General features: G+C 34.6%; 1 protein-coding gene across 1 annotated transcript; it reads right to left on the bottom strand.

Annotated features, from left to right (window-relative positions):
* Positions 1-460: 460 nt before the first annotated feature.
* Positions 461-11,692, bottom strand: LOC149580699 (signal recognition particle receptor alpha subunit family protein). The gene is made up of 10 exons (XM_089792904.1): positions 11,552-11,692; positions 8,498-9,455; positions 2,729-2,813; positions 2,536-2,631; positions 2,228-2,380; positions 2,003-2,110; positions 1,789-1,908; positions 1,480-1,605; positions 1,252-1,335; positions 461-992 (listed from the first exon to the last, which is right to left on the bottom strand). Exons 2-10 carry the CDS (start codon positions 9,436-9,438, stop codon positions 867-869), a joined length of 1,839 nt encoding a protein of 612 aa, XP_089649030.1. The 5' UTR covers positions 9,439-9,455; positions 11,552-11,692; the 3' UTR covers positions 461-866.
* Between the last annotated feature and the right edge of the window lie 15,551 nt (positions 11,693-27,243).

Genomic DNA, 27,243 nt, shown 5'->3' with positions numbered 1-27,243 from the left:
AAAAATAATATAATATGAGAAAAGAAATACACAATAAATGTCAACTGATTTCTTTTAATCTTTTCAACTACCTAATGCCAATTAAAATAGAAGGAAAAAAATTAATATGTGAACTGCATTTTTTTTCATTCATCCTGTACCTTAAAAAGACCATTGTTTCATTCTCCGCAACAATTCAATATCCCCCGTTCCAGCCTCTTTTGATTATGCAATTCAAAACCTTAACAAACTATCATTTTAACACTCCTGATAAATTTGTATTCCGACCCGTTTGGTTGCAGGCATAGGAATGGAGAATAGGATTGCATATTGGAAACTTTCAACTATACCATAATTCCAACAGCATTGACAAATACAATAAATTCAGGGTGCACAGGTAAATTGATCATAATTGGAGTATAATGTAAACGAGCTGCAATATCTACTTTTGACAAAGATATCAGATCAAAACATCAAAATGTTTTTAGTTGTAAGGTATATACTTCATTTCTTGGCATTTATGTTGCAGCACTCTCTAAAGGACAAACTGTTAAGTCAATAGCAAGAAACAAGCAAATCACAATTTGATGATTCAGTCAGAAATAATCACCTTTTACAAGTTGCGTGCTAAACAAATGCTGACACTAGTACAAGAATTTGTGATGACTACTTTACCTCAACCCACTACATAAGCATTTTGTAAAGCTAAATTCAGAATAACTACTAAAACAACAGTCATAAATTAACCTGTGTACAGTAACAAACCTCAGTCAGCAAATTAAAGAGATCATTGGGGAGCAATGTAGTATCCTAATGGCATGACAATTATAATTGCTGGAAGCATGTTGCCAAGCACATAAAATCTGTGGCAGTTTCGAGCAAATTTCCTACTTTAGGAGGGTTTTGACAATTGATTTGACATTAAGTTTTTTCAGATCTGTGTATGACTGTCCACATCCCACAAACATCACAGGCGATCCTGAAATGTAGACCATAGAAAGTGCAGCTCCAACCTGTACAAAAGATGACAGTTCAGACAAATTGTAGGGGGAAATAAATTTGCTTGGATAGCTCCATTCAATCATGCTAAACCTCAAAGAAACTTGTGACAGATAAAAGAGTTTGCAAATCAATTCATTTTCTTGGAGCTACCAACAAAAGAGATCTTTGAATACAATTTTCACTCGCAAAAAGTTATACAAAGTCAAACAAAGCCGAGCAACCAAGAAGAATGCATCAAAAAGTTCTGTGCAAGGTTATTCATATCCTCACCTTATCATCAATAGTATCAAACTTTGTCAAAAGAATTCCATCAATCAATCTTGCACTGGAAGAAGTAGAAAGGTCTGCCAGTTTCTGAATCACAAATGCGTTGAATACAAAAAATATTATGAGTTCATGTTTCCAGGTTTGCAACTTCCTATCCATCTCAGATATAAGAAGTTATAATTATAGAGAATCTATCATACGAGATGAGTACCAAGCATTCATAGGCTTTACCTGATCAAACTTAGTGAGCTGATCCACAGCATCATTGCCAACCAGTGCTTCACCAACAAAAAGCACCAAATTCGGGCTATTGACATTGATAAGTTTTGAAAGAGCTCTCATCAAAGGCTCATTATCCTACAAGATGGAACAGCATAGAAACATCACACAACTCTTTAAATCAGTCCATAATTAGAATATGCAAATACCAGACGGACATCTTCCAGAAAAAACGAATCCCTGCTTTTTTTAACATGAAATTCCTAGACCCATATTTTTTAAAGCTCAGACTGCTATGAAATAAAGTTCTCTGATGTATACCTGCATTCGTCCAGCTGTATCCACAAGAACAACATCTACTTTATTGTGGTTGGCTTCCTGAATGGCTTCCTTTGCTACCATTGCCGGATCCTTTTCATACCCTTTCTCAAATATAGGAATCTAAGAATGATAAAAGTCCAAACCATTAGGACATACAATTGATGGTTTCAAATTTCTCAAACAAATGGACAAATAAGCTACATGTTAACATTACCTGAAGCCGTCGAGCATGAGTGCGAAGCTGTTCAACAGCTCCTGATCGAAATGTATCACAGGCAGCCATCATAACACTGAGGTCATGACGCAGCAACCAATATGCCACCTGGAGCGTTGCTCAAAATAGAGACAAAGAGTTAAAGAGTTTTGGTTAGTTGCATACACTTCCAAACGTTAAAGGAATAGTAACAAAATAATCCTCAAACTGGATATTGTCGCAAACCTTTGCAAGGTTTGTTGATTTTCCCACACCATTTACTCCCACGAAGACAATAACATATGGCTTGCCTTGCTCTTTGGCAGCATGCACATCCCTCAAAATATCCACAGATCGTTGGGGTGTTAGGATGCGAAGAAGGGCTTCTTCCATAGCTGTCTGCAGTCAAAAAGTAATCTAATGTAACACACAATTACAATAGAATACGGTACAGTGGTGTGTCATATTTACTGAATTTTTTTTGGCAAATTGCTTAATTATGCTTATCAATGTTTGGCTTTAGTTTTCCACAATATTTTATTTCCAAGACATACCTGAACAGTAGAAGAGACTCTTGTAAAAGAGCCCAACTTTTTACCTTCCAGGCTAGCTGCTACTGATTCACATAGTTTCTCAGCAATCTCTTCTGCCTGCAACATGGGGAATGTGCTAGTCTCTTTCATGTTCCATTTACAGTTACTTTAAAGCAACTTAAAAATTTCTTGTGGAATTGAGAAGAGTACAAACCACATTCTTGGTCATAAGTCGATCTTTTAGAGCTTTCAAAGCTGGCTCCAGGTCTGATCTTTCCAGAATAGAATTACCTGAAACGCTGCACAAAAAAAGAAAGATTTTATCGTTGTTCATTAAAATTAATAAGGACAAAGCTTGAGAGAATGGATGACTCGACTGAACTTGCAAGTTAGATGAAGCACAAAATAAGCAATGGTTACATTTCTGGACCTTGCTGAAGCTATTCTCTTGAATAATATAGGCTTCTTGTTGGCAAGTTGGCAGGTATGAATGCATAGATGTTGTCATTTATGGCAACACTTCATGTTGGTAAGGCTGCATGGAGTTAACTTCAGTTTTTGTTTTTGGTTAACATGAAAATTGCCCAAGTATAAGTCAGGAAACAGACAGCAGAAGTACAGTTTTAATCAGCGAGCATCACTGGAGTAAAATATATGCTGACAATTTTGTATTATGGTAGCATAGAGTTTATAGATAATGTATTTATGTTCGCTGGTGTTAAGATAATAATTGGTATATATTTTGGATGGAAAATATGGAGACATTATTATCGCACTATACAGGCAGAGATTGGGCATTTTGGGCTCAGGAATGTAATTGTCTTGTCAATTCAATTACTTGACAATGTAGGGACAACATCCTAGATGTTAACCCTTAGATAGCAAGTTATGGAATATGTTTTGAGTATGTGTTTAACAGGTTTCATCATGAAGGCGGACTGGACAGAATAACCAAAATGTGTATATAAGAAAGCACTTTGGATATGCAAAGTACAACAATACTATGATTATGTTATGCGAGCTTATGTATGTTCGTTTATTGATGTATTTGATTATGTCAATTTTTTATTATTGATGTATTTGATCACATCCATTTATTTTATCTAAAGAAATATAATTAAAAATTGGTCGCAATAGTGATTATTTTGAATACTCCCTTCCAATTGTATCATAGTCACCAAAAGACATGGAGAATATGTACAGTGATACGGACGCTGTTTTAAAATATGGATATGGGTATAAATTTAGAAAGCAAAAAATGTAGGTACTGAACAGTGAATACTGATACCATGGTGTGGTCCCATCGCTCTAAAACCATTATAAGGTAGTTTATTTGCACAAGCCGAAGAGCATCTTAATCAAACAATAACCTTGCACCAACATACTAATTTGCAGAGCATTTCATGGCTGTACAAAATCTTATCAAATCTGTAAATTTATTCGTTTCTGTAATGATTATTGCATAGATTTCAATTTGTCTAGCTGAGGGAGCATCCATGAGTATAAGAGTATAGTCTTTGCCTGTATAGAGTGCAAATCCTAGTTAAGAAATAAATAGAGTGCAACTGCCATCAAAGCAAACAATTTGCGACATATACTTGCCACATGAAGTTGTTAAGCCCTTACCTATATATCAAACCAGAAGGAAATTCACATATTTAAATCAATCAACCAAAAATTGTGGGAAAATGTTTGGTTAAGATTTCGACAAAAAGCTTCCAATGTATTCTTTCTTCTAGGTTTGATTGTGTGAAAGTTCTCTTGCTATGGATTGTGGAAATCTGATATAACTTAAAAAGTCTCTATTTCATATCACTATCTATAAATACATGTATGTTATAATATAAATTGAATTTCTCCAACAAAATCCTGTCTTGCCAAATTTCTCCCTGATGGCCCAAAAGTCTGGTCTGGATTTGGGATGGACAAAAGTCGGCCGTAGACCTGTAAATTCTGCCCAAATTATGTCAGAGGAACCCGGGCACACTTTTTCTGTTTTTATGGTGAATTTGGAGTTACGCGGCAGGACCCCGGCCAAATTTGGCCAAAAAATATTTGTTTTTTACTTTTTTAAAGTCTTTTTTTCTGCTTAAGTCAATTCAAACCTCCAACCCTACAACGGACCACTATAAAGGCAAAAAAAGATTCAATTGTGCATTCACAATTGAGGCTCATAACACACAGAAATGATACCTACAAAAAAGGGGAGGAAAGCATTAGGATGTTGAAATAGAGGGCGCAGGGTTGGATGATTCAATTGCCTGCTTTGATGCAATTTCTGTTAATGCTATGATCACAAGCTACCTGGTGATAGTGGGGCTGAGATGGATAGTACCTGCTACCAATGCCATTGGTACTGTTTGTGCTTCTAATTTGCCATAGCAAGAGTATGATCATATGTTCAATGACTTTGGATGATATTTGATCAGTCATGGCTGATTGTTAGTGTTGACATTATTATTTTTGAAATGGAACATTGATATGGTGATGTATGAACTTATTTGCTGCTGCATGCACGCATGCATATATACATGCACACACATATACATACATAGATAAACATATGCTTTTGTATGGAAGAATGCAAAACAAGCCCGAACCCACCAAATTTTTTTTTGAAGAAATATCGAACCCCAAATCCGAACGAGGACTGGCAACTTCTATAAAATCTGAAAAAGCACCCAAATCTGTCCAACATTATTTCTACAGATTCTCTGGTTAGGGAAGGATATCCATACTCCAAAAGGGAGGACTGCATGAAAAGGTCTCACGTGTGTTGATTTTTTTTAGGAGTCTAAACTTTTAATACCTATTTTCCCCCAGACCTTTCTCACTAATACAAAATAAGTAGAGTTATAGATGGCTCAAAAGATTCCATGAGTTCTGATATTTGATTTGACAAGAACCCACTAAATTTGAGGGGATGCTTACACTACACTAATGGCACAAAAAATGACAAAAGGTAAAAGGTAGAGCCCATGTGCTACTTTTTCTACCATGTGACTTTGATTTTGCATTCTCTTTTTTGAAACATGATGTGCATCTCAAATGAAATAAGTAGTAGCAGATAGTAAGGTTACATCTCAATCCAAAGCTGCTTGCAAGTGTATACAGTTGATACGGATACCCAATTAGAACTACTCTTGTTGCACTGATTATCATCTTGAGATTTAACAATTATTATTTTCCCAATGCGGCCATTCAAATTGCTTTCTGTTCAATGTTTAAAACCCATGGTCGGGGGCAAGTCCAGGCCACTAGATTTATGTTCCCAACACCTCCCAGTCCAGGCATTGATGTTGCCAATTTGGATTGGTCCAAACACTACACGCAACAGCATGGCAAGGAAACTTTCACGATTATGCTAAGACTATTGTAATTATTGTAATAGTATGTGTTGATTGAATCACATTTACTACATTTTTGTATACTTCAACTCATTCATGCATATATCTGTTCATACTGATAACTCCCACTTAGTATTCTATATGTGTTATCTGCACTACAAGAACCATGTCAATGATAATATATTATAGCTCACAACTCGCTTAATGGTTGATTAAGCTGGTTTTATTATTCTGTCCATTTTCTATTGAGGTTGAATCTTGCACGTGTAGATTATAGGTTGAATTTATTGATAAATTAAGATACATGGAAGATGTATGTTTTAGATTAGTAACCCATTACTGGCTGCTAGTTCCTCATTAAGAAAGTGCAAGTACTTTCCAAAGTACTCAACTGCATCTTATACTTGTGTTTGACTTGCATCCAAGACCAAGATAGATTCCTAGTGGAACAAGTTGGAAAAGAAGAGCATAAATCACAAGAACATTCTATTTTGCTATTTTGCTTTGAGTAGCACAACAGGAATCATCTAATCCTTACACTTGACCATTTGACAGAGACTTGGTTACAGTACAAGTTAAGGGATGAAGATTAAAAGAATGTCTCTTGGTTGTGAGGGGCATAGTTTTTCTCTAAGCTAGTTTAACATGGACACAAATCAACTAAATCTTGTTGAACTCTAATAAGTAGCAAAAATGAGAAGAGAATCATCAATTCATTAGCAAGATTGCAAACACATCTGCCACCTTTTGCTTACCCTCTCTTTTTCTACTTGCAAATTAGATATATCCTAAGACTACTGTGTAAATTGTAATAGTATGTGTTGATTGAATCACGTTTACTACATTTTTGTATACTTCAATTCATTCATGCATGCATCTGTTCATACTGATAACTCCCACTTAGTATTCTATTAGTGTTATCTGCACTACAAGAACCATGTCAATGATAATATATTATAGCTCACAACTCGCTTAATGGTTGATTAAGCTGGTTTTATTAATCTGTGCATTTTCTATTGAGGTTGAATCTTGCACGTGTAGATTATAGGTTGAATTTATTGATAAAGTCAGGTACATGGAAGATGTTTGTTTTAGATTAGTAACCCATTACTGATTGCTAGTTCCTCATTAAGAAAGTGCAAGTACTTTTCCAAGTAATCAACTGCATCTTATACTTGGATTTGACTTGCATCCAAGACCAAGATAGATTCCTCGTGGAATAAGTTGGAAAAGAAGAGCATAAATTACAAGAACATTCTATTTTTCTATTTTGCTTTGAGTAGCACTACAGGAATCATCTAATCCTTACACTTAACCATTCGACAAACTTGGTTACAAAGCAAGTTAAGGGATGAAGATTAAAAGAATGTCTCTTGGTTGTGAGGGGCATAGTTTTTCTTAAGCTAGTTTAACATGGAAGCAAATCAACTAATCTTGTTGAACTCTAATAAGTAGCCAAAAAGAGAAGAGAATCATCAATTCATTAGCAAGATTCCAAACACATCTGCCACCTTTTGCTTACCCTCTCTTTTTCTACTTGCAAATTAGATATATTCTAAGACTATTCTGTAAATTCTTGTAATAGTATGTGTTGATTGAATCATGTTTACTTCATTTTTGTATACTTCAACTCATTCGTGCATTTATCTGTTCATACTGATAACTCCCACTTAGTATTCTGTAAGTGTTATCTGCACTATAAGAACCATGTCAATAATAATATATTATAGCTCACAACTCACTTAATGGTTGATTAAGCTGGTTTTATTATTCTGTCCATTTTCTATTGAGGTTGAATCTTGCACGTGTAGATTATAGGTTGAATTTATTCATAAATTTAGTTACATGAAAGATGTTTGCTTTAGATTAGTAATCCATTACTGGCTGCTAGTTCCTCATTAAGAAAGTGCAAGTACTTTTCCAAGCACTCAACTGCATCTTATACTCGGATTTGACTGGTATATGTTTTGTGCAGTTGCCTTTTCCTTGTTGCCCAACACTGTTTATTGAATATCTTTATATCTATGTGAGAAACATGATTTTCTTCAGTTGAAAATTTGCATGTTTTAATTACTAAATTCAACATTAACATTTAGATTTTCCTGCTCTGGCCCATGAATTTTGAATTCACACAGAGAAGAACCTAATTCGGATCTTAGCATCAGAAATTACTACTCACCCCTAATTGAGACATACAGCTTTGAAGAGTTACTCTACACTCATATGGACACACTTGCATTCTGTCCATTATTAAGTTGGCAAACATAAAAGCTTGGAAAGATGACATCTTTTACCTCTATGGACCTACCCATGGTATGATCATTATGGCACTACAACCCATTGCTGCTGCTGTTACGGGACTATTTTGTTAGACTTCCATTGCAAAATTGTTAAGTAATCAAAATTGTATCTAATAAGATCAAATATAAACAAAACTAATTTTATAATCAATAAGATGAAGAAAGCAAATGAGCATTCAAGCCCAGTCATATCTAAGAAGAGCAAATCTAAACAAAAATAATTCTATATTCAATAAAATGCATTTAACAAATGAGCATTTGAGTCTTTCTTATGGTTCAAAATTTGCACTTCAATACCAAGATACAAAACAAATGACAAGAAAACTACATTTTTACCTCTGGAAAATAGAAGAAAACCATCCTTTCTTCTTGGGGGCAGAATTGGTTTTTCCTTTTGTATCATCCTCCTCTTCTATCTCACTTTCACTGCTTTCATACTCATCTTTGTCCATCATACTTTTCCCTTGATCTCCTAAAGCGGCTACATTTTCCTCCCCTTTCTCTTTGACAGGATCTGTGAAATCCAGCTTCACCTCCTGAGGTTTATCATCCCAAACTCTATTCTTCTTTGGTTTCTTCTTCACTTGCTCTTCCTTTGGGGCTTTACTGGTTTCATTCTTTTTACCAGCTTTTGACCGCAATTTCTGTAACTTATTTACATTGAAGGGCGTATCATTTGTTTTTTCAACATCACCATTTTCATGTTTTTTACTCTCTCTATTGGCATTTCCATTGGAGAGTGATTTTATGCTGGACATCCTACCATCTTCATCATCTGCCCCACTTTTGCTTTGTGATCTGCTTGAGCTCTTTCCTCCCTTACCCATAGTTCCAGCTTTCTGATTTGAATTTTGCCCTTGTCTTTTTGTCGGAACCTCTGTCTGCTTCACTTTCTTCATTTCTTCTGCACGAGCCTCAGACTCTTTTAACAACTGCCTAAAGGTGTCATCAAAATCTGTGTAAATCATTCGCTTTGGATTATAAATTTCCACAAATTCACGCTTTACCATGGCAAGCAACTCATCCACATACAGAAGATGCAGCATTCGCTGATAAACAGCCACAAAAACAAGGCCTAACTCATTGTGAAAGGTCCATTTTAGTGTGTAAGATGCCCCAAGGGCATCATACTGATAAGCTGCATCAGCAGATCGTTCCTCCAGAAGACAGGACCGAATTAAAGCATCAATGGGAGAGCCTTTGAGGGCATTTCCAAGCTCTCGGCATGTCCAAAGAATCAACCCACCTCTGGTGAAGATAAGCAATTGCTCTAACATTTTTCAAAATTTTGATTCTGCAAAAACAATACAAAATCGAGATCTCAACTATTTAGTATTTAGCTACTGCAAAGAACTTTAAATATTCCTTTCAGTTATTTGATAACATAGGCATATGTATATAAAAAAAGTCTCTAATCCCGTAAAGTCAACTGGATCCAAAATCACTTTCACTTGTATAATTTCATCCAAATCCAAAATCATGCCAAAACATTCCAAAAATTTAGTTCAACATCAGGTTCTTATCTTACAATACTCTAGCATTTCAAGCTTCTTCAATAATATCAAACTCCATTCCACTATTTATACTCCTCAAATATTTCGCTGATGATTTCAAATATTATTATTAGTAAAAGAAAACAAACTCTCAGTTTTCACTTTGAATCTAATAAACACACAAATTATATCCAATAATTTCCTCACAGAAGTCCAATTCTCTGTAATAAAACAATCTGTAAACTGCCCACATTTCATAAAAAACAAAATTCACATACAAAAACCTTAAAATTTCTTCCACCAACTTAATCAAAGAAGTCCAGCCATAATCAACAACAACAAAAGCCCTGAAATTCAAGGTCGCATGGTTACTCATACCCACACCCCAGGTACACATACCCACGTAGCCTACCGGGTACATGTATCCCAAGTATGTGGTATTCAGTGGAGAGCATCATAGCTAAAAACCTTGATTAAGATTTCTGATTTTTTTTTCAATATTTTGTTTGTGTATCAGCTTGTTGTCTATCAAGTTTAATTCAATACCTAATCAGTTTGAAACTTTGATACAATATTGATTGATAATAAACTTAATCACTGTTCAGGTCAGAAGTTTATCATTTGCAACATGTCATTGTCATATGATTTATGATCTCCTTGCTCATGTGTGAAGTCTTTCTTCTCTGTTATGCATCTAAACATTTATCATATATTATTATTACAAACATATAGCAAATCTGAAATTGAAAACAATACATTACATTTGCAAACTTTATCACTGTTCTTGTTTTGGAAAACCATTGTCATGATTCATACTTTCAGATTTTCTACAAATATAAAAATATAATTAAAAATAAAGTTTGACACACCAAGTACTCACATCCCCTATTTTGAAAATAGCCGTACCTGTACCTGTACCCTACGTGCCCCAAGTACCCCTGTCCCCGTGCAACCTTGCTAAAATTACATATAATCAAAATTTCTCCAAAATGAAATACAATAACCCCAAAAAAAAATTACTTTGCTTCATCCAAGCTGCCTAGCCTTAATTAATGATTTAAAACAGTCTTTTAACATGTAAATTTTACGTCAAACGCTTCCTGATAAAAGTCCAGCAAATTTAAAAAACAAAAAGCTAAATTAGGATTCACCAAAATCTCAAATCAGTTTGCTAAAATCAAATGCAATAACATAAATTTTAAATCATATAATTCCGCATTTAAGGCCAGTTATATGCAATGGCAATGAATCAGTTGTAGTTTGATTGCGGTAAACTTTGCAGTCAACTTTGAAGCTCAAATTTTGTAAAATTTGCACTAATAAATTCCCCCGGCAAAGGTTACTATTAATTCAATGACAAAAGAACCCTTAAATTTCAGATCAACGAGTTCTTCACTAAAAATCACAACAATAAAACATGAAGACCTTCCACTTGCATTAGACGATTCCTCGGCAAAGGGCGATTTTATTCAACAGTGAGAAAAACAGAACGTTAATTTCGTATCTGCAAAATATTACTCAATTAAAAGCCACAATACAAATTTGACATTTACTATTTCATCGTAAAAGCTGGACTTTAATTAAATGACCAAGAAGTGTTTAAAATTTTAGATAAAAAACTCTTTGACCAAAATAACACTGAAAAGAAACATCGAAAACACAAATTTCATTAATCGCACCTCATCAAGGGCGATTTTACTAATCAACAACAAAAAGAAAGTCAGATTTCATATTTTGCGATCTTTACCCAATTCAGAGCCAAATTTTACATCAATCTAGTCCTCAGAACCGACAATTCTATTCAAGACCAAAACAACTACAGTTCGCATAAAAAAAGAGAAAATTTTAAAAAACTTTTCAGAACACTCGACTGATGGCCAAATTTTATAAAATTTACCTCAATTGAGTTCTCAGAATTTGGCAGGATAAATTTCTCGGCTCTGATCCAGCAACCGTGATCAAAATCCAAATTAAAACTACGAAAAAACTTTACAAAAGAATTTAAACCCTAGGTAGCCCGATGGAGACCCCCATGTATGTTTTCTATAACCTTTTTTCAACGGTGCTTTATAGAGTGATAGTGGGTATTTTCTCTCCCTACGGACTTCGACTCTCTCTCTATGGCCGCCAATGCTGAATGTACAAAACACGCGTGAAATTTAAGAGCAATTTTGTTGGTCCACCTGGACTGTAAATATATAGCTGTTAGGGACTGAGTTTGCATGGAAAGTCTAATTTATGTAGAAAAAAAAATTATTGATAACAATTAAATTAGATTTTTTATATTTTGGAAGCAATGATTATTTAACTCCAATTTATAAGCATTTCATAGATGTATCTTCTATCAACAATTTCAAAACTATAAATTTAGTTTTAAGAAGATATCTAATATTGACTATAGCTAATTTAGGACACTCAATTGAGGTACCAAACAATGTCAAAAGTTTACGATTTTTGTTGTTGTTGTTCTTGTATGTGATTTAATTGCTTAAAGTTCAGGTTTCAACTTCTCACTAATAATGATGCCCTCTATTGTAGACATTATACACGAAAGGGTCAAAAAGTGGTCCAAAAAAGTGTTCACAAATACTTGACCCCCATTGCACCAATAATTAGTCATTCAATCACCAATAATGGTCCACAAAATGTCGAATGGTGCTTCACAAATCTTTACTAGTGGTTAACAAATCTCCAATAGCGGTTCATAAATCACTAGTAGTGGTGCACAAATGAGCCAATCATGGATCAAATAAGACTAAAACCAATTGGCAAAAAATTACCAACAATTGATATATAAATGATTGACTACTCATATATTCAATGATTAAAACTAAATGAACCAATATTGAACCTAGTACGAAAATTAAATTCCAAGTAATGTATCTCTTCTATATATTTTATTTGATGTGGTTCTCTTTGAACTACTATCATTTTATTAATTGCAAAATTCATGTTGTGGGTATTTAGGTAGTATTGAGCTCATTTTTTCTTCGATACGATTTCTCTAAAATATTTTTAATATCATAGTTGATCATTTTATTACATTGCTATTTTTAGAGAGGTCGGTCTCTTTATTGATGTTTTGTTTGGGTTGTCACTATCCTTTTTGAGCAATTTTTATATTGTGGGATGAATTTCAATTTGATTTGATTTGATTTTCAAGGCCATTTAATGTTCTCATTGTTATCTATTCCTAACTAGACTGTACCATTACAAAAGATTGTTTTGGCAAACGGAAGTAGAGATACATAATATGTTTCCTAGGTTAATATATGAGCAAAAATTACTGCAAATACTTTTTTTAAATAATCATAGAATTACAAGAAAATAAACACAGAAGCAATACATCATAATAGAGTCACAATTTTATTAATACTTAATCTTCTTATAATTAGTGAAAATCAAGATGAAAAAATAATGAAGACTTGAGATTCAAGGTGATATACATATTTAAATGTGTGGTAGGGGATGTTCATTGTGACCTTCTTAATCAAAGTGTAAAAGGACTTGATATTTCATAATGATCTTTGATTTATGGATAGCTACAACATGTGCCTAAATCACTAGCACTTGGTTTTGATCCAACAAAAGAAATGTCATCTAGAGTATCAATCGATTTAAAGGTGCCTTTTTTCCTCTATATTTATTGATTAGTGAATCCTTAAAGGTGATAGAAAATATTGTTCAAAGATATAAGACAAGGGTTCAACCCAAAGAAAAAAATAGCTATATCACCCTTGATTGTGTGAAAGTTTGATTTCCATAGTGGATTTCCTAGGCTATTAATCTAAAATTGAGAGATATGATCTTCACTTAGAGGAATGAAAATGAGTGTTATCCAATCAAACGTAAATGTAACTTATCTTATGAACATAGTCATGTCCAAAGAAGATGCCCTAAAAATGCTAAATACACCCAATTAGTATCAAAATAAAAAATTCTAAAAACTTTTTTAAAAATGTGTAACAAGCATAAACAAATGGATGCTTTTGATCAAGTTCCCTCTTCTTGCAACCCCTTCTCTATCTCATCACTAGATGTTAATCCTAGAAAAATTTTGGGTGTAGATTTTAAGCAAGTAAGGTGTATGAAGAGCTGACATTACCAAAAGATTTAGTTAAAGAAAAATGTTTAGTGCAACCTCGTGGCAAAAAAGGTAGAAAGAGTATGCCCTTCCTTCCCCTATTATAAATAAAAAGCCTTAAGGAATGAAAAATAATGTTGAAAAATAATTATTATTTACATACATAGATATTTTGGAATTACAAGTGGGAAAGAGGTAAACTTTTGAGAGTGGGGGAAATTAGTAGTTTAAACATGAGCCCATAAAAATTTCACCATTCATCTATTTCATGCATTCAATAGATAAATTGAAATAACATGTAAAATAAATGCATCTAAGACATGTAAGCAATTAAACGCACACTTTGACACTAGATATGATTACCCAAAAACCCTTCAAATGAGAAGGTAAAATTGGGGTGGGGATGACCCCCACAAATCTTCACTACTACAACAATAAAGTGTAGCCAATTAAGGTTACAATGGTTTGACCATGAATCATGATCTGCCCTGTGAAAGGCCTGCCCTATTAAAGGCTTACAAAGACTGTTAAGTCCCACCTTGTTAGAGGATTTCAACACCCTATTAGAAGTGTGCCTCGTTAAAGGACTTCTGATCACTCACTTGAAATGTCACCCTGTTAAAGGATTTAGTATAGCCTGTTAGGACTACTCCACCTAGGAGATTTTACTAAAATCACCTATTAGGATGTTTCAACATAGATCTTGTGATTGGCTCTAGTTGCCTAATTAAAGATCAAATGCATACAGTGTCCTTCTTGATCCTCTTTGATCTGATATAACAATTGTTGTATCCTTCTTGTTGGAAATATTCAAGGCTAGCTAAGTTACTAAGAAGGGAGGGGTGAATTAGTAACTTCAAAACTTTTAACAAATTCAGAACTTAATAGAATAATCCAATTACCATTAATAGATCTAATCTACTACATACATGAGAAACTAAAAGCATAAAACACTTTGAACACAATATTTGGTGACCCAGAAACCTTCCAAATAGAAAGTAAAACTAGGGTGGGGATGATACCCACAAAACTTCAATACTGTAGCATAAAGTTGGCCTGTTAAGGCTTACAATGATCACTTCTGATGATCTACCCTGTTAGGAGCAATTAGGACTACTAGGTCCACCTTGTTAGAGGTTTTACAAACATACAATGAGTATGCACTTGGTAAAGAAATTTAAGAAAAGATTATTAGGTCTACCCTGTTAAAGTATTTGAAGCTAATTCACCTGTAAGGATGAAACAGTAGATCTCTAACTTACAACTAAATTTTTGATTGAGATCCTTGAAGTACCAATCACCTCTATGTGATAGATGTAACTCTACTACTCCTAATATGGCCTTGCAATACACTTTGTTCTGCTACTGTTTCACATTCACATGCTTGCATTACATTCGCATTATCTCATATCAAAAAATTGCACACTTGGATATGATACAGTACACAACATATATACATATCAATCAAATTCACATAATTACAAGGTTGGCCATAACACAAGTTAACACCAATATTACAAAGTCAACCCAAATGTAGATACTCAAGTTTTGAAAACTAACTTGGTGAATTTTTGATACACGATGTCCATTATCATTACTCGGCATCATCATGCACTTAGTAGAAGTAGAGGCTCGATCCATACTAATCACTTCAACATAGTTTTGAACTCGGTATACACTGGTGACTTGGTAGATACAGTGTCACTTGGTAGAAACTGAATTCCACGTTTACCATACCTGCACTCGATAAACACTAATCATCTCATAACTCGGTTAACACTATCTTTGCTTCACAAGAACTGATGACTTGGTAGACACTACAAAGCTTGGTAACCATTGAACTTCTCGGTAAGAATTTTTGGTCTTCACATTGCTTGAATTCACTTGGTAACCACTGGAATGCTCGATAGGAACTGTGAAGCTTGGTAACCACTGAATTACATGGCAAACACTGGAGACTAATCAAAGAGCTCGATAACCATACAAAATCTGAATAAGTGTTGTCACTAATAACAAATTTGACTTAATGTCAACAATCTCCCCCTTTGGCATTAGTGACAAAAACACTTATTAGCCAAAACTTATATATAGTGAGATACTGGCTCAGTACCTAAAATACTCTTTTTTTTTAGATTTTTCAAAAAAAATCTTTGTAACTCTGTTATATATACTTTGCATATATCTCCCCCATACAATATACATATTGTGTCATACTAAGTGTATCTCTTAGTATGGTATCTTTCTCATGATATTTACAAATATCTCTCCTCCTTAATTATGTACATGTCTCTCCCCCTTTTTGACAATAATGCCAAAGATTTATACACAATCTATTTATATGGAGACACCAAAGTGTGAGAGAAATTCACAATGTACCTTAAGAATAAGAGTTAAGGTCTTGTCCCAATTATCTTGCAAAACTTTGCAGGTTTGAAGAGCAACTTGTACTTTTGCAGAGAGCTCGATCATGTGATCTGCAATTGAGAAATTATTTTCATGGATCAATATTTTGGAATAGGCAATGTTCTTTTGCATTGTATCCATGATGGGAAGGATCATGTTCTGAATGTCTATGAGTATAGACTGGATCCTTGCTTCCTCTCTCAATAATTCTACCTGCATATTTGATAAGAATATGATCTCCATATGATGTGCAAAGCTTGAACTGGGGTCAAGTTGCAACTACTTTGCACTAGCTATCAGATCTTCATCAATTTTATTCAATTTTCTCTTTATTTCCTTAGTATACTCGATAACATCACATAAATTTGAAAAAAGAGATGTTACATTTGTGTAAGAAGTTTCAAGATTTGTCAAAATTGAAGAAAGCTCTACCTGTTGGATAGCTATTTGCTAAGCAATGTGCTCAAGCACTTTGTTATCAAATTTATTTTTTGCTTTCTCAATTAACTTATCTTGGCCACTGGAATCTTCATTGAATTTGTTGACTGCCTCTTCTAATTGCAATAAAATGTGTTGAGAAGTATCAACTTCAACACCTATAGCATTTGTCAGAGTATTCTTTGCATCCTCAATAATCCTGTATTCTTTGTCTCTCCCTTCTCTGAGTTTCTTTTGGATTACTTTCTTATGGAGGAGTTGACTAGCTAATTGCATTTGATCTATAGTGGCATTATCAAAGTCCCACTTGGGAATTTCAATTTCCTTATCCAGATCTATCTCTTCATCTATTTCCTTTCCACTAATCAAAAGTCTTGGTTGAGTCTTTGGCTCAACTATCTTTGAAGATAATGCTTTAGGATTCGGAATAGAAATAATAGAGGAAACAATAGGACTAGCATTGAAAACTTGTGCATTGCCTACTAGTGGAATACTTATAGAATCCAAAATTGATGTATTTGCCAAACTTCCCAAAATTGAGGTATTCACAATTGAAGTACTGACAGAAGTATTTGTAACTAAAGTACTTACAGGAGTATGCACAACTGAAGTAGCCAAAACTGAAGAATACAAAACTACACTTATTGCTAAAGAACTTAAAATTATGGAACACTCTGTATCCATTGTTGAGGTTGCCTCAGTAACTGAAGGATGTTGTAGCTTGGTGGATGAAGTGGTAGACACTTCTATCTATGATGTGTTGAGCTGAGAGGTAGTAGGGAGCGATTGGACATTTGATGCATCAATGGTTGTCACAATCAATTCTGTTGAAGTTGTCTTCAAGCTTGATGATGTTGCAAGTTTTGCTGGAGAGTGAGGAAGTGAAGCTATGATAGTCGCAGTTATCTTGACTAGGTCAATCTCTTCTTATTCTTGACTAGCTTCCTCTTCAGCTTCTTCTCTTTTTCTTCTTCATCATCCTTCATTAGTTCTTGATATTCTTCAGCATCAATTGTAACACATGGAGTGGAGTCTTCTTCATTTTCTTCATCCTTGTCATTGTCATCATCCTTGACTTCTATTGGGAAGTCACTTTGTTTGTGCAAGTGATAAATATTCTTCCACATACTTGTCGCATCCTTGACTACATGCTCTATGTCATTTAACAAAATTAAACAAGTATGAAATCTAATAGTCAACTTGTCTTCATTTTTCTTCATAGATTATTTTACCTCAGCATTGGTAATGCTCAATAACAACTGCCTCAGAGTTTTCTCATAGATGTCTTTTTTTGTCTACATGGTTGAGTCTCATCTTGGCTTCAATCTCTCTAATAGATCATTAGAAATCTGAGATGCTATCTGATCAGGGGAATACTTCCATTTTCCCATCTTGGTTAGCACCAATTCCTCAATCTGCTTCTTCTCGGCCTCAGTCCTGGTCTCATACTTTAATGATTTGAAGTTAGTTATACCTGCACCTTCTTCCATTTGTTTTGATCTTTCCTAGAAGGTGAGAGGAGGCTTACTAAACACAACTTCACTACCATCTTTTCCTGCTTTCTTCTTGGATCTCCTTGTAAATACTACCATGGATGGCTTAGGTGGCTTGGTGATAATCAACTTGCCTTTCTTCCTTCCTGACTTTGTTTCCTTTTCTGATTCCTCTTCATTTTTAGATTCTTCCACATCTTCTCCTTTTCCTTCGATAATCAGAACAGGGGTGCTTGTTGTTTTCAACTTTGATATCCTCCTTTTTCCTTTGTTTACCACCTGTGAAAGCTTGATCTTAAGTTCAATTATTTATTTAGTCTCATCATGGGTTTCAAAGAGATGTGCCTTTAGGTCTATGGGCTCATTTACCAAGGCTTCAATGATTTCCTTCACCTCATCAATGTTAACCTCATATGGAAGAAGTTTTACCCACACAACTCTGGGCCTTATTACCTGGATGTATACTTTGTCACTATCTACCATAAAGCAAACATCATCCTTATAATCTTCAACTAGCTTCTTTGGTATCCTAAATCTGTTATTCATCTTTTCTTTGAAAGTTCCAAAATAATTTTCCATGATACTATCAAAATTTTCACCCATTTCAATGATATACTCATTGATCTGATATAAAACTGGTGTGTCTTTTCTCCATACAATTGTGCCTTTTGAGGGGGAAAACTTTTGAACATAGAAAAACAAACATGTCAATAATGAAACAAATTTGCATGGGTTACTCTTTGATGTTCTAATGCTTTCCATATTTTTGTTCAGCTGCTTCAACAACAAATTCACTAGGTCATATGACAAATTCTTCTTATGACCTTATATGCTAAGTCAACTACTTCACATGACACACTATTGAGTTGGCTTGAACTATAGATTTTGTGCACTATCACATGGATGCTAAATTTTTGTTCTATGTCAGTAACATTGCTGATTTTCATTCCTCTATTGTCCCACTCAGCTAGGGTTTCTTTTGTAACTCATCTCGACCTAGGGTTTTAGTGGCTTTAGCTTTGGTAAGCATGGGCAGACCAGTAATGCAATGTATCATTTTCTTGGTAATTAAAATTGGTTGCTCTAACCACAGTGACCATTATGAACTCAACTTAGGATATACCTAATCCATTTGATTTGAAAGTTTTGAGGTAGGTGAGGAATATGGGTTAAACCTTTCTCTTCCAAATGTTTGTTCTCAGGTTTGAGAATTCCATTCACACAGAGTTCACTTAGGGCATTATCCATTTCAAGGGTTCCTATCTCCTGAACTACACATTTAAAATGAGTTTGAATGTCATTTATGAAAAGTACCTTAGGTGGTATCTGTGACTGAGCTCCATTTGAGTCAAGGGTTTCAGTGATCGCTGGCACAAGTTTAAAGTTAGGAGCTTTCCATTCAACACATCGCACCAACATTTTAGACCCTTTCTTTGCCTTGCTGCTGCTATTAGATGCCATGATAACTCGGTAAGGTGAGAAAATTCTTCGAAAAACTTTGGCTACAAATTATGCTCTAGGTCATTGGGATGCTCTACAAATCGCTCTGTTCTCAATATACTGAATTCATGGTGAGAATGAAGTTGATTTCCTGCCTTTTTGATAAAAACTTCCTATTAATGCTCGGTATGATGAGAGCCATAATGACATTGTGCATGACAACCTATCATCCATTATCTATAAGGATTGCTTGATGAAAGCTTGTAACTCAGCAACCAAACATAACCATGTTACTCTTGACTTCACTCGGTAGAGTCCATGACCCAACCTTGCTCAGTAGAGAAGTCAATTTGGTGATAACTATTACTAATCTTGCTGATGTTTCTTCTATATCTTGAATACCAATATGAATCTTTACTTCCTTTAAATTGGAACTGTTTAAGATGTGACCTTGAAACATAGTTCCAGTTCTTCCTTAACAACTTAATTGGAAATGGTGGAGTCACCTACTTCTAGAGTGACATGATTATCATCGCTTGAACTAGCTTGCTTGGTAGATTTGGGAATCCATTGATGTCTCATCTGCTTCCTGATGCTATCTACTTTATCTTTCTTTTCATCTTCAACTCTACCGGTATGCATGCAATTCTTAGCTATATGACCAAGTTCAGTACATGTGTAACATCTTATGGTGGTATCCTTTCTTCTCATGTGATGTCTAACACAATTTATGCCAATGTGTTCATATTCTCCATAGTAATGACATCTACACTAAGTGTTGTAGTCCCAACATAATATTGCCTTCACAAATTGTTCAACCAGATTGAATAACTTAGATCTACATTTAGATGCCTTGTGACCTTGTTTCTTGCATTTGTGACACTTTCCCTCAAACTTTGGTTTTTCTTTGCATTCATTAGCCTTATGACCATGCTGACTGCAATTGTAGCATTTTCCATTGATTTTTTCCTTTCCATTACTCCAAAATTTGTTTGATGTATGACCTATCTTACCACAATAATTGCAAGTAGGTCTTTGATTCCTTTGAGCACCTTGTTTGGAGGATTTGCCTTCTTCTTTGTATCCAAGTCCAGCCTTACCTTTTTGCCTATAAAGATTCTACTCATTTTGTTGATTCAATTGATCCATGTCTGCTTGGGATTTCATTATTCTTTCATTGAGTCGCTTTTCAAAATTTAGATCAACTTTCATCCTTTCATTGATTTTCCTTTTAGAGTTTAAGTCATTCCTTAGCCTTTCATTTTCAGATCTCAGACTCATGATTTCTTCATTTGCATTAGAGAGCTGATTAACAAGATTTTCTTGCCGAAGGGATTGATTTTGAATTTCATTGTTCCTTACCTCCAAGTCTTCTTTTGCCTCATTTCTTTGTTCTAAGATTTCACACAATCTTATTGATTGAATTTCTTGTTCTCTTTTCAATTTTCTTACTTCTTCTTGTAGGGAGCCATTCTTTTCTAGGAGTTCTTTGATTGCATCATTTGCTTCATCTGAACTACTTGAGGGGAGAAAATCTTCAATCTTCTCTTCAACATATTGGTGGTCATTCATCTGATTTTCAAGTTCCTTCCTTCCTTTTAGAGATTGGGAAAGATGCTCTTTTTCTTTATTGAGTTGAGCTATGGCCATCTCTAGATCTAACTTTTCATTATCAATAGCTTTGTCAAGTCTGAATATCTCCATTGTTGTTTATCTTTGTTCAAGCTATCAAACTTTATCTTGAGAACCATAAAGCTCTAATACCAATTGTTGGAAATATTCAAAGCTAGCTAAGTTATTGAGAAGGGAGGGGTGAATCAGTAACTTCAAATTTTTTAACAAATTCAAAACTTAATAGCATAATCTAATTACCATTAATAGATCTAATCTACTGCATACATGAGAAACTGAAAGCATAAAACACTTTGAACACAATATTTGGTGACCCAAAAACCTTCCAAATAGAAAGTAAAACTAGGATGGGAATGATACCCACAAAACTTCAATACTGCAGCATAAAGTTGGCCTGTTAAGGCTTACAATGATCACTTCTGATGATTTTCCCTATTAGGAGCAATTAGGACTGCTAGGTCCACCTTGTTAGAGGTTTTACAAACATACAATGAAGTATGCACTTGATAAAGAGATTTAAGAAAAGAACGTTAAGTCTACCCTATTAAAGGAATTGAAGTTGATTCACCTATTAGGATGAAACCATAGATCTCTAACTTATAATTGAATTTCTAATTGAGATCTTTGAAGTACTGATCACCTCTATGTTATAGATGTAACTCTGTTGCTCCTGATATGGCCTTGCAATACACTTTGTTCTGTTGTCGAGTCACATTCGCATGCTTGCATTACATTCACATTATCTCATATTAAAAAATTGCACACTTGGATATGATACAATACATAACATATATATCAATCCAATTCACATAATTACAAGGTCAGCCATAGCACAAGTTAACACCAATATTACAAAGTCAGCCCAAATGTAGATACTCAGGTTCTTAAAGCTGACTTGGTGAATTTTTGATACACAACATCCATTGTCATTACTCGGCATCATCATGCACTCAATAAAAGTAGAGGCTCGATCCATACTAATCACTTCAACATAGTTTCAAACTCAACATACACTAGTGACTCGATAGATATAGTGTCACTCGATAGAAACTAAATTCCACGTTTACCATACTTGCACTCGGTAAACACTAATCATCTCATCACTCGGTTAACACTATCTTCACTTCACAAGAACTGATGACTCGGTAGACACTACAAAGCTTGGTAACCACTAAATTGCTCGATAAGAATTGCTAGTCTTCGCACTTCCTGAATTCACTTGGTAACCACTAGAATGCTCGGTAGGAACTATGAAGCTTGGTAACCACTGAATTACATGGCAAACACTAGAGACTGATCAAGAGCTCGGTAACCATACATAATATGAATAAGTGTTGTCACTAATAACAAACTTGACTTAATGTCAACACTTCTGTTATTTATTCTCCTCCAACTGATTCTGCAATTCAATCTCACTGCTAAGTCACCTTGATTGCTCTACAAAATCTCTTGTTCACTTCTTCAATTTGATCATTCACCCCTTCATTGTGCTCTCTCTCTCTCTCTCTCTCTCTCTCTCTCTCTCTCTCTCTCAAATATTAGGGCTTCATCTTCTATATAAAGACTTTGGTGGCTTAGGGCTAGGTATGAATCTACGACTGAGATTCATCCTTTTTGTCACTTAATCTTTCCTATTTTTTGATTGGTTGCATGCAAATACATAGGGATTCTGCAAATAGATTTGTCCTTATCTCTAAAGAATCAAAATCTATCCTTAAGTCAGCTAGGAAATGATTTACATAGTTGTTTGTGCAATTACAAACAATTATATCAAATCTGTGTTACTCAACACTTGAAGTTACTGATGCTTGGCACATACTATAATTTTGTTTCTAACTCATCATTTGAACTACTCGGCATCAACTGTTCACTTAGCACTTGAATCACTCGGCATGGTCTATCTGCTCGACACATGAGTGACTCGGCACTCATTGCAACTCGGCATGGTCTAACATTTACATATTATACTTGGCATGCATTATTAGTTTGGCATGAACTAAGTAAATGTCTTAAGTGTGTTGACACTCAATTGTCAAAACCAATCTGAGATCAACAATCTCCCCCTTTGACATGAGTGTCAAAAACACTTAATTATACATACTCAATCTAATCTTCTTAAGTATAACATAACCATGACTCAACTTATATACAAAATTTCAAAATTTCAAAATTTTGCAATAACCTATATACCTCAAAATTTATAACTCCCCCTAAGTTAATGTGTTTGTTCTATATCCAAAATTTGTGCTCCATTCTGAGTAGATTTGTCTCTTGCTGATACTCTTTGACTTCAATGCACATGTAACTAATACTCTTTCATCTGATATGCTCTGTTATGAGATTTCTCCTCCTTTGTTTATTCTGTTTGCTCCCCCTTTCATTGTTCTCTCCTTGCTTGCTATCTTACTCTCCCCCTTTGGTTTTTCTTTTATCTCCCCTTCATTTTTTATCTCCCCCTTTTTGACACTCATGTCAAAAGGTCTATACACTTATAGTGTATTTGTCCAAAAAGGACTTATGGACTTCCATGATTATTTTCAGAGTTGCATCCCAATTATCACATGCAACATCTAATGACTTCACTTGGATGGTGAGCTCGACTGCTACGTGAATCAATCCATCTGATGTAGAAAGGTTGGGATCTTTCTTCAACAAAGTTTTTGCATAGCCTAATTCTTTGTGGAGTATTTCCATGTGTGGGGTGAGAGAGGCCTAAATTTGTGTCAATTTGGCAGTTATATTAGCCTCTTCTATTATTAACATAGATAATTGACTTTGTGATTGAAGCAATGCATTAAAATGCTTCTCACAGTGAGTTGGGTTCTTACGTAGCTGCATACGTGATATACTTAAGTTCCTCTCCAAGCTTAGTATTTTATGTCTAGTGTATTAAGTGAATAGTGTGGGGTCACACAGTTTGGTGTACAATGAGAAAATATTCTCAAGTACCTTCTTCACATCCTCAACTTTATTTGTCAAAGCAACTTGTGACAGTGCTATATCACCAGATATCTTTTCATTTACTTTTCCTTGAAACTTTCTTTTAGACCATTCCAAAGGTTTGGCATTTGTATCTAGGTCTTCATTATTAACCTTCTCCACAATATTTGACAATTGTTCCAACAGTGGCTTGGTTTCATCTAGAATAGGCAAGTTGAATGCATCTAAAAATATGTCTTCAATTTCTTCTAATGCTTGCTTTTGCCTAAATTCCTTTCTAAGAACTTCTTAATGCTTCTTCCTTTCCAAAACTTCTTGTAATATTACTATTTCTTGTATAAGTCATAGTAGCATAATCAAACTTAGGTATCACTATTTCTTCATCTAAAGTTACATCTCCATAGTGAATTACCTTGTCAACTTTTGTAGATCTTGAGCTTGGTGCTAAAATTTGCAAGGGTACAACTTCTATGCTCGGCTTCTGAAGGATTTTTGTAGGAGTGCCAGATGTTGGTAAGGTTACCATTGCTTGTATGGCTTCTTGATCCTTTTCCTTTGGTGCATCCTTACTTTCTTCAAATTTTCTTTGGTCAATCAAAATGATTTGAGTTGCTCCTTGCTCTTGTGTTTTTCTTTCAGGTACAAATACATCTATCTGTCTTGTATGCTCTTTAGTTGTCTCCTTTTCTTTTTCTTGTCTTTGGTCAACTGAATCAATTGTAACATTTGTGTCAATCTTAGTAGATGTGTCTATTGATGTTTGAATTAAAGGTTGAGCACTAGTAGCTGAAGGGATGGTAGAAGGTGGTTCTTGTGTATTCACCTTATCCCTTGAGATTTCAGCTATTGCCTTCTAAAGTTCATGTACACTGACCAATACTGGGTTTTCACATAATCTTGCCTGAAGTGTAGATTGGTCTAGTATCTTTTTTAGATCTTCTGTAGTTAAAGGATTGATGTTTTGAGTAGAGACATCAGGGACATCCTTGATAGTTATAGTTTCTATAGGTATACTAGTGTCATGTGGAGGGTTGACACTCGACATTTGTGTGTCATGCACATTTTGTTCTTCTTGCTGCTCTTTAGCTATTGCCATGTCTTCATCTTTCTTTTGTTCTTCCTCTTCATCATTAGTTTCTTTTTCCTTGTCCTCCTCCTTATCAGTATTTTCATCACCATTATTCCTTCCCTCAAAGGGATCTTTCCTCTCCTTGTTTGATAGTTGTCAATCTATAAATCAATTTCCACATTTGGGTGTATTTCTTTACAACATCTTCAATGTTTTTCTGAAGAATGTTGAATGCCCTGTATTTTGGTGCAAAACTTCCACCATATTTCTTGTTGGCCTTGATAATCTTCCCATTTGTCAATTCTGGCATAACTTGTGCTAATGTGGATTCTCTAATTTTTTTTCTCCAAGTTTAAACAAATGCCATTTATTTTTAGCAATAGTATATAATTCCTTTGGCATAGTGTTATCTAATTCAAGTGGAGTGTTCTTTAATTTTGAAATCATTTCATATATTGATTCTTCAATCAAATTCTACTCTTCTCTACCAAGTTTTTCAAAATTGATATTTTTCAAACTAGTAAAATTTTTATTATTTCTAATATTTTCACAGATATTTTCAAGATCATATTTTGGTTTGTGACTTACCACTCTAAATTGGCTTGTATCTTCTGATTATGTTCTTTGATCATCAATTTCTAGTTGTGCAATGTATTTCTTTCTTTGTTTCTTCTGCACTAGCCCCTTTTGTTATGTAGCCTTTGTCTTCTCTTTGGCTTTCTCCCTGGCCTTTTGTGTGGTGGCTCATGTGCTTGCCCTAGTTGTTGGTGCTATGGGCTTAGCAATCTTCTTTGCCTTTGTTTTTGCCATAGGTTATGCCTTGGCCTTTCTCTTCTTTGGTTATGCTTGTACTGTTGCTTCCTTGGTTTCTTCTTCTTTGACACCTTCTACCTCTTCTTCATCATTATCTTCTCCCAATCCTTGGGTTATTACAAGAGGGCCATAGGCTTGTTCTTGTTCTTCCTCTTCGTCATCTTCTTCTTCTTCTTCTTTTGTACCTTCACCAAATTTGGCCTTAAGCTTCTTTATTAGTTTGTCCTTCTTCTTTAATGTGGAGGCAATTTTTAATTCCATCTCAATTTTGGACTTCATAACATCATAATTTCCAAAAAAATTGGTTGGTTTATCAACTTCTTCAGCAAGTGGAGTGATAACAGTTGAGGCTTCATCAACATTGATCTCATAGCCTAAGGGTATTAACCATCTTACCCTTGGTGTAGCAGCCTATACATAAGTGTAATCAATATCTACAAGAAAGCATATATCATTGCAGTATTGTTTAACCAATGAAATTAGTATTCTCATCCTTTGTTTCATAGACTTCTTGAAGTCTTCAAAATAGCTGGTCATGATAGTTTCAAAATTATCTCCCATTTGCTCAATATATTCATTGACTTGAACTACAATTGATCTGTTTGTCTTCCAACTCACATTAGCAAAGGATGAAAATGTGTTTTGAACATAGAAAAATATGCAAACAAGTATTGATCCAAACTTACAATGTGCGCTCTTGGTTTTTCTGGTTGCTCCAAGGTTTTCCATCAACTGTTATAATTGAAGCTCAACAAGATCATAGGTATGATCCTTCTTTACAATTTTATAACCCACATCAACTGCAATGCAGGGTACATTGTTTAACCTGTTGGATTTATAAAATTTATGAGAAATTACCCTTATGGAAAAGTCCAATAGAGGGTTTGTAATGATATCAATTGTCATTCCATGTTTGTTCCATTTTACTCTTGTGTTTCTCTCTATAACCTCCTTTGAGTCACTTCGTAGAGTCTTCGACTAATCTAGGGTTGGGTATCTAGCTACCCTATGAACTATTCCCTTTGAAATTTTGACAGGACCATCTTCCAGAAGTCTAGGGCACGGGTCAAACCCTTCCTTTCAATGATTTTGAACTCTTCTTTCAAGATGCCATTTTCACATAGTCTACTGTATGCTTCCCTTATCTCCATATCACCAATTCCTTCTATCATGCAGTTGTAGCATTTTTTGACATCTTGGATCAATATGACTTTCAGGGGAATTATGGAAAGAGCTCTTGATGGGTTTTTTTTATAAGCAACATCTAGAATTGCTTT

The sequence above is a fragment of the Cupressus sempervirens genome, chromosome 1 (assembly GCF_028749045.1).
Source record: "Cupressus sempervirens isolate cs-2001-9-10 chromosome 1, ASM2874904v1, whole genome shotgun sequence".
Taxonomy (NCBI): domain Eukaryota; kingdom Viridiplantae; phylum Streptophyta; class Pinopsida; order Cupressales; family Cupressaceae; genus Cupressus; species Cupressus sempervirens.
This window is presented reverse-complemented; position numbering and strand designations above follow the sequence as displayed.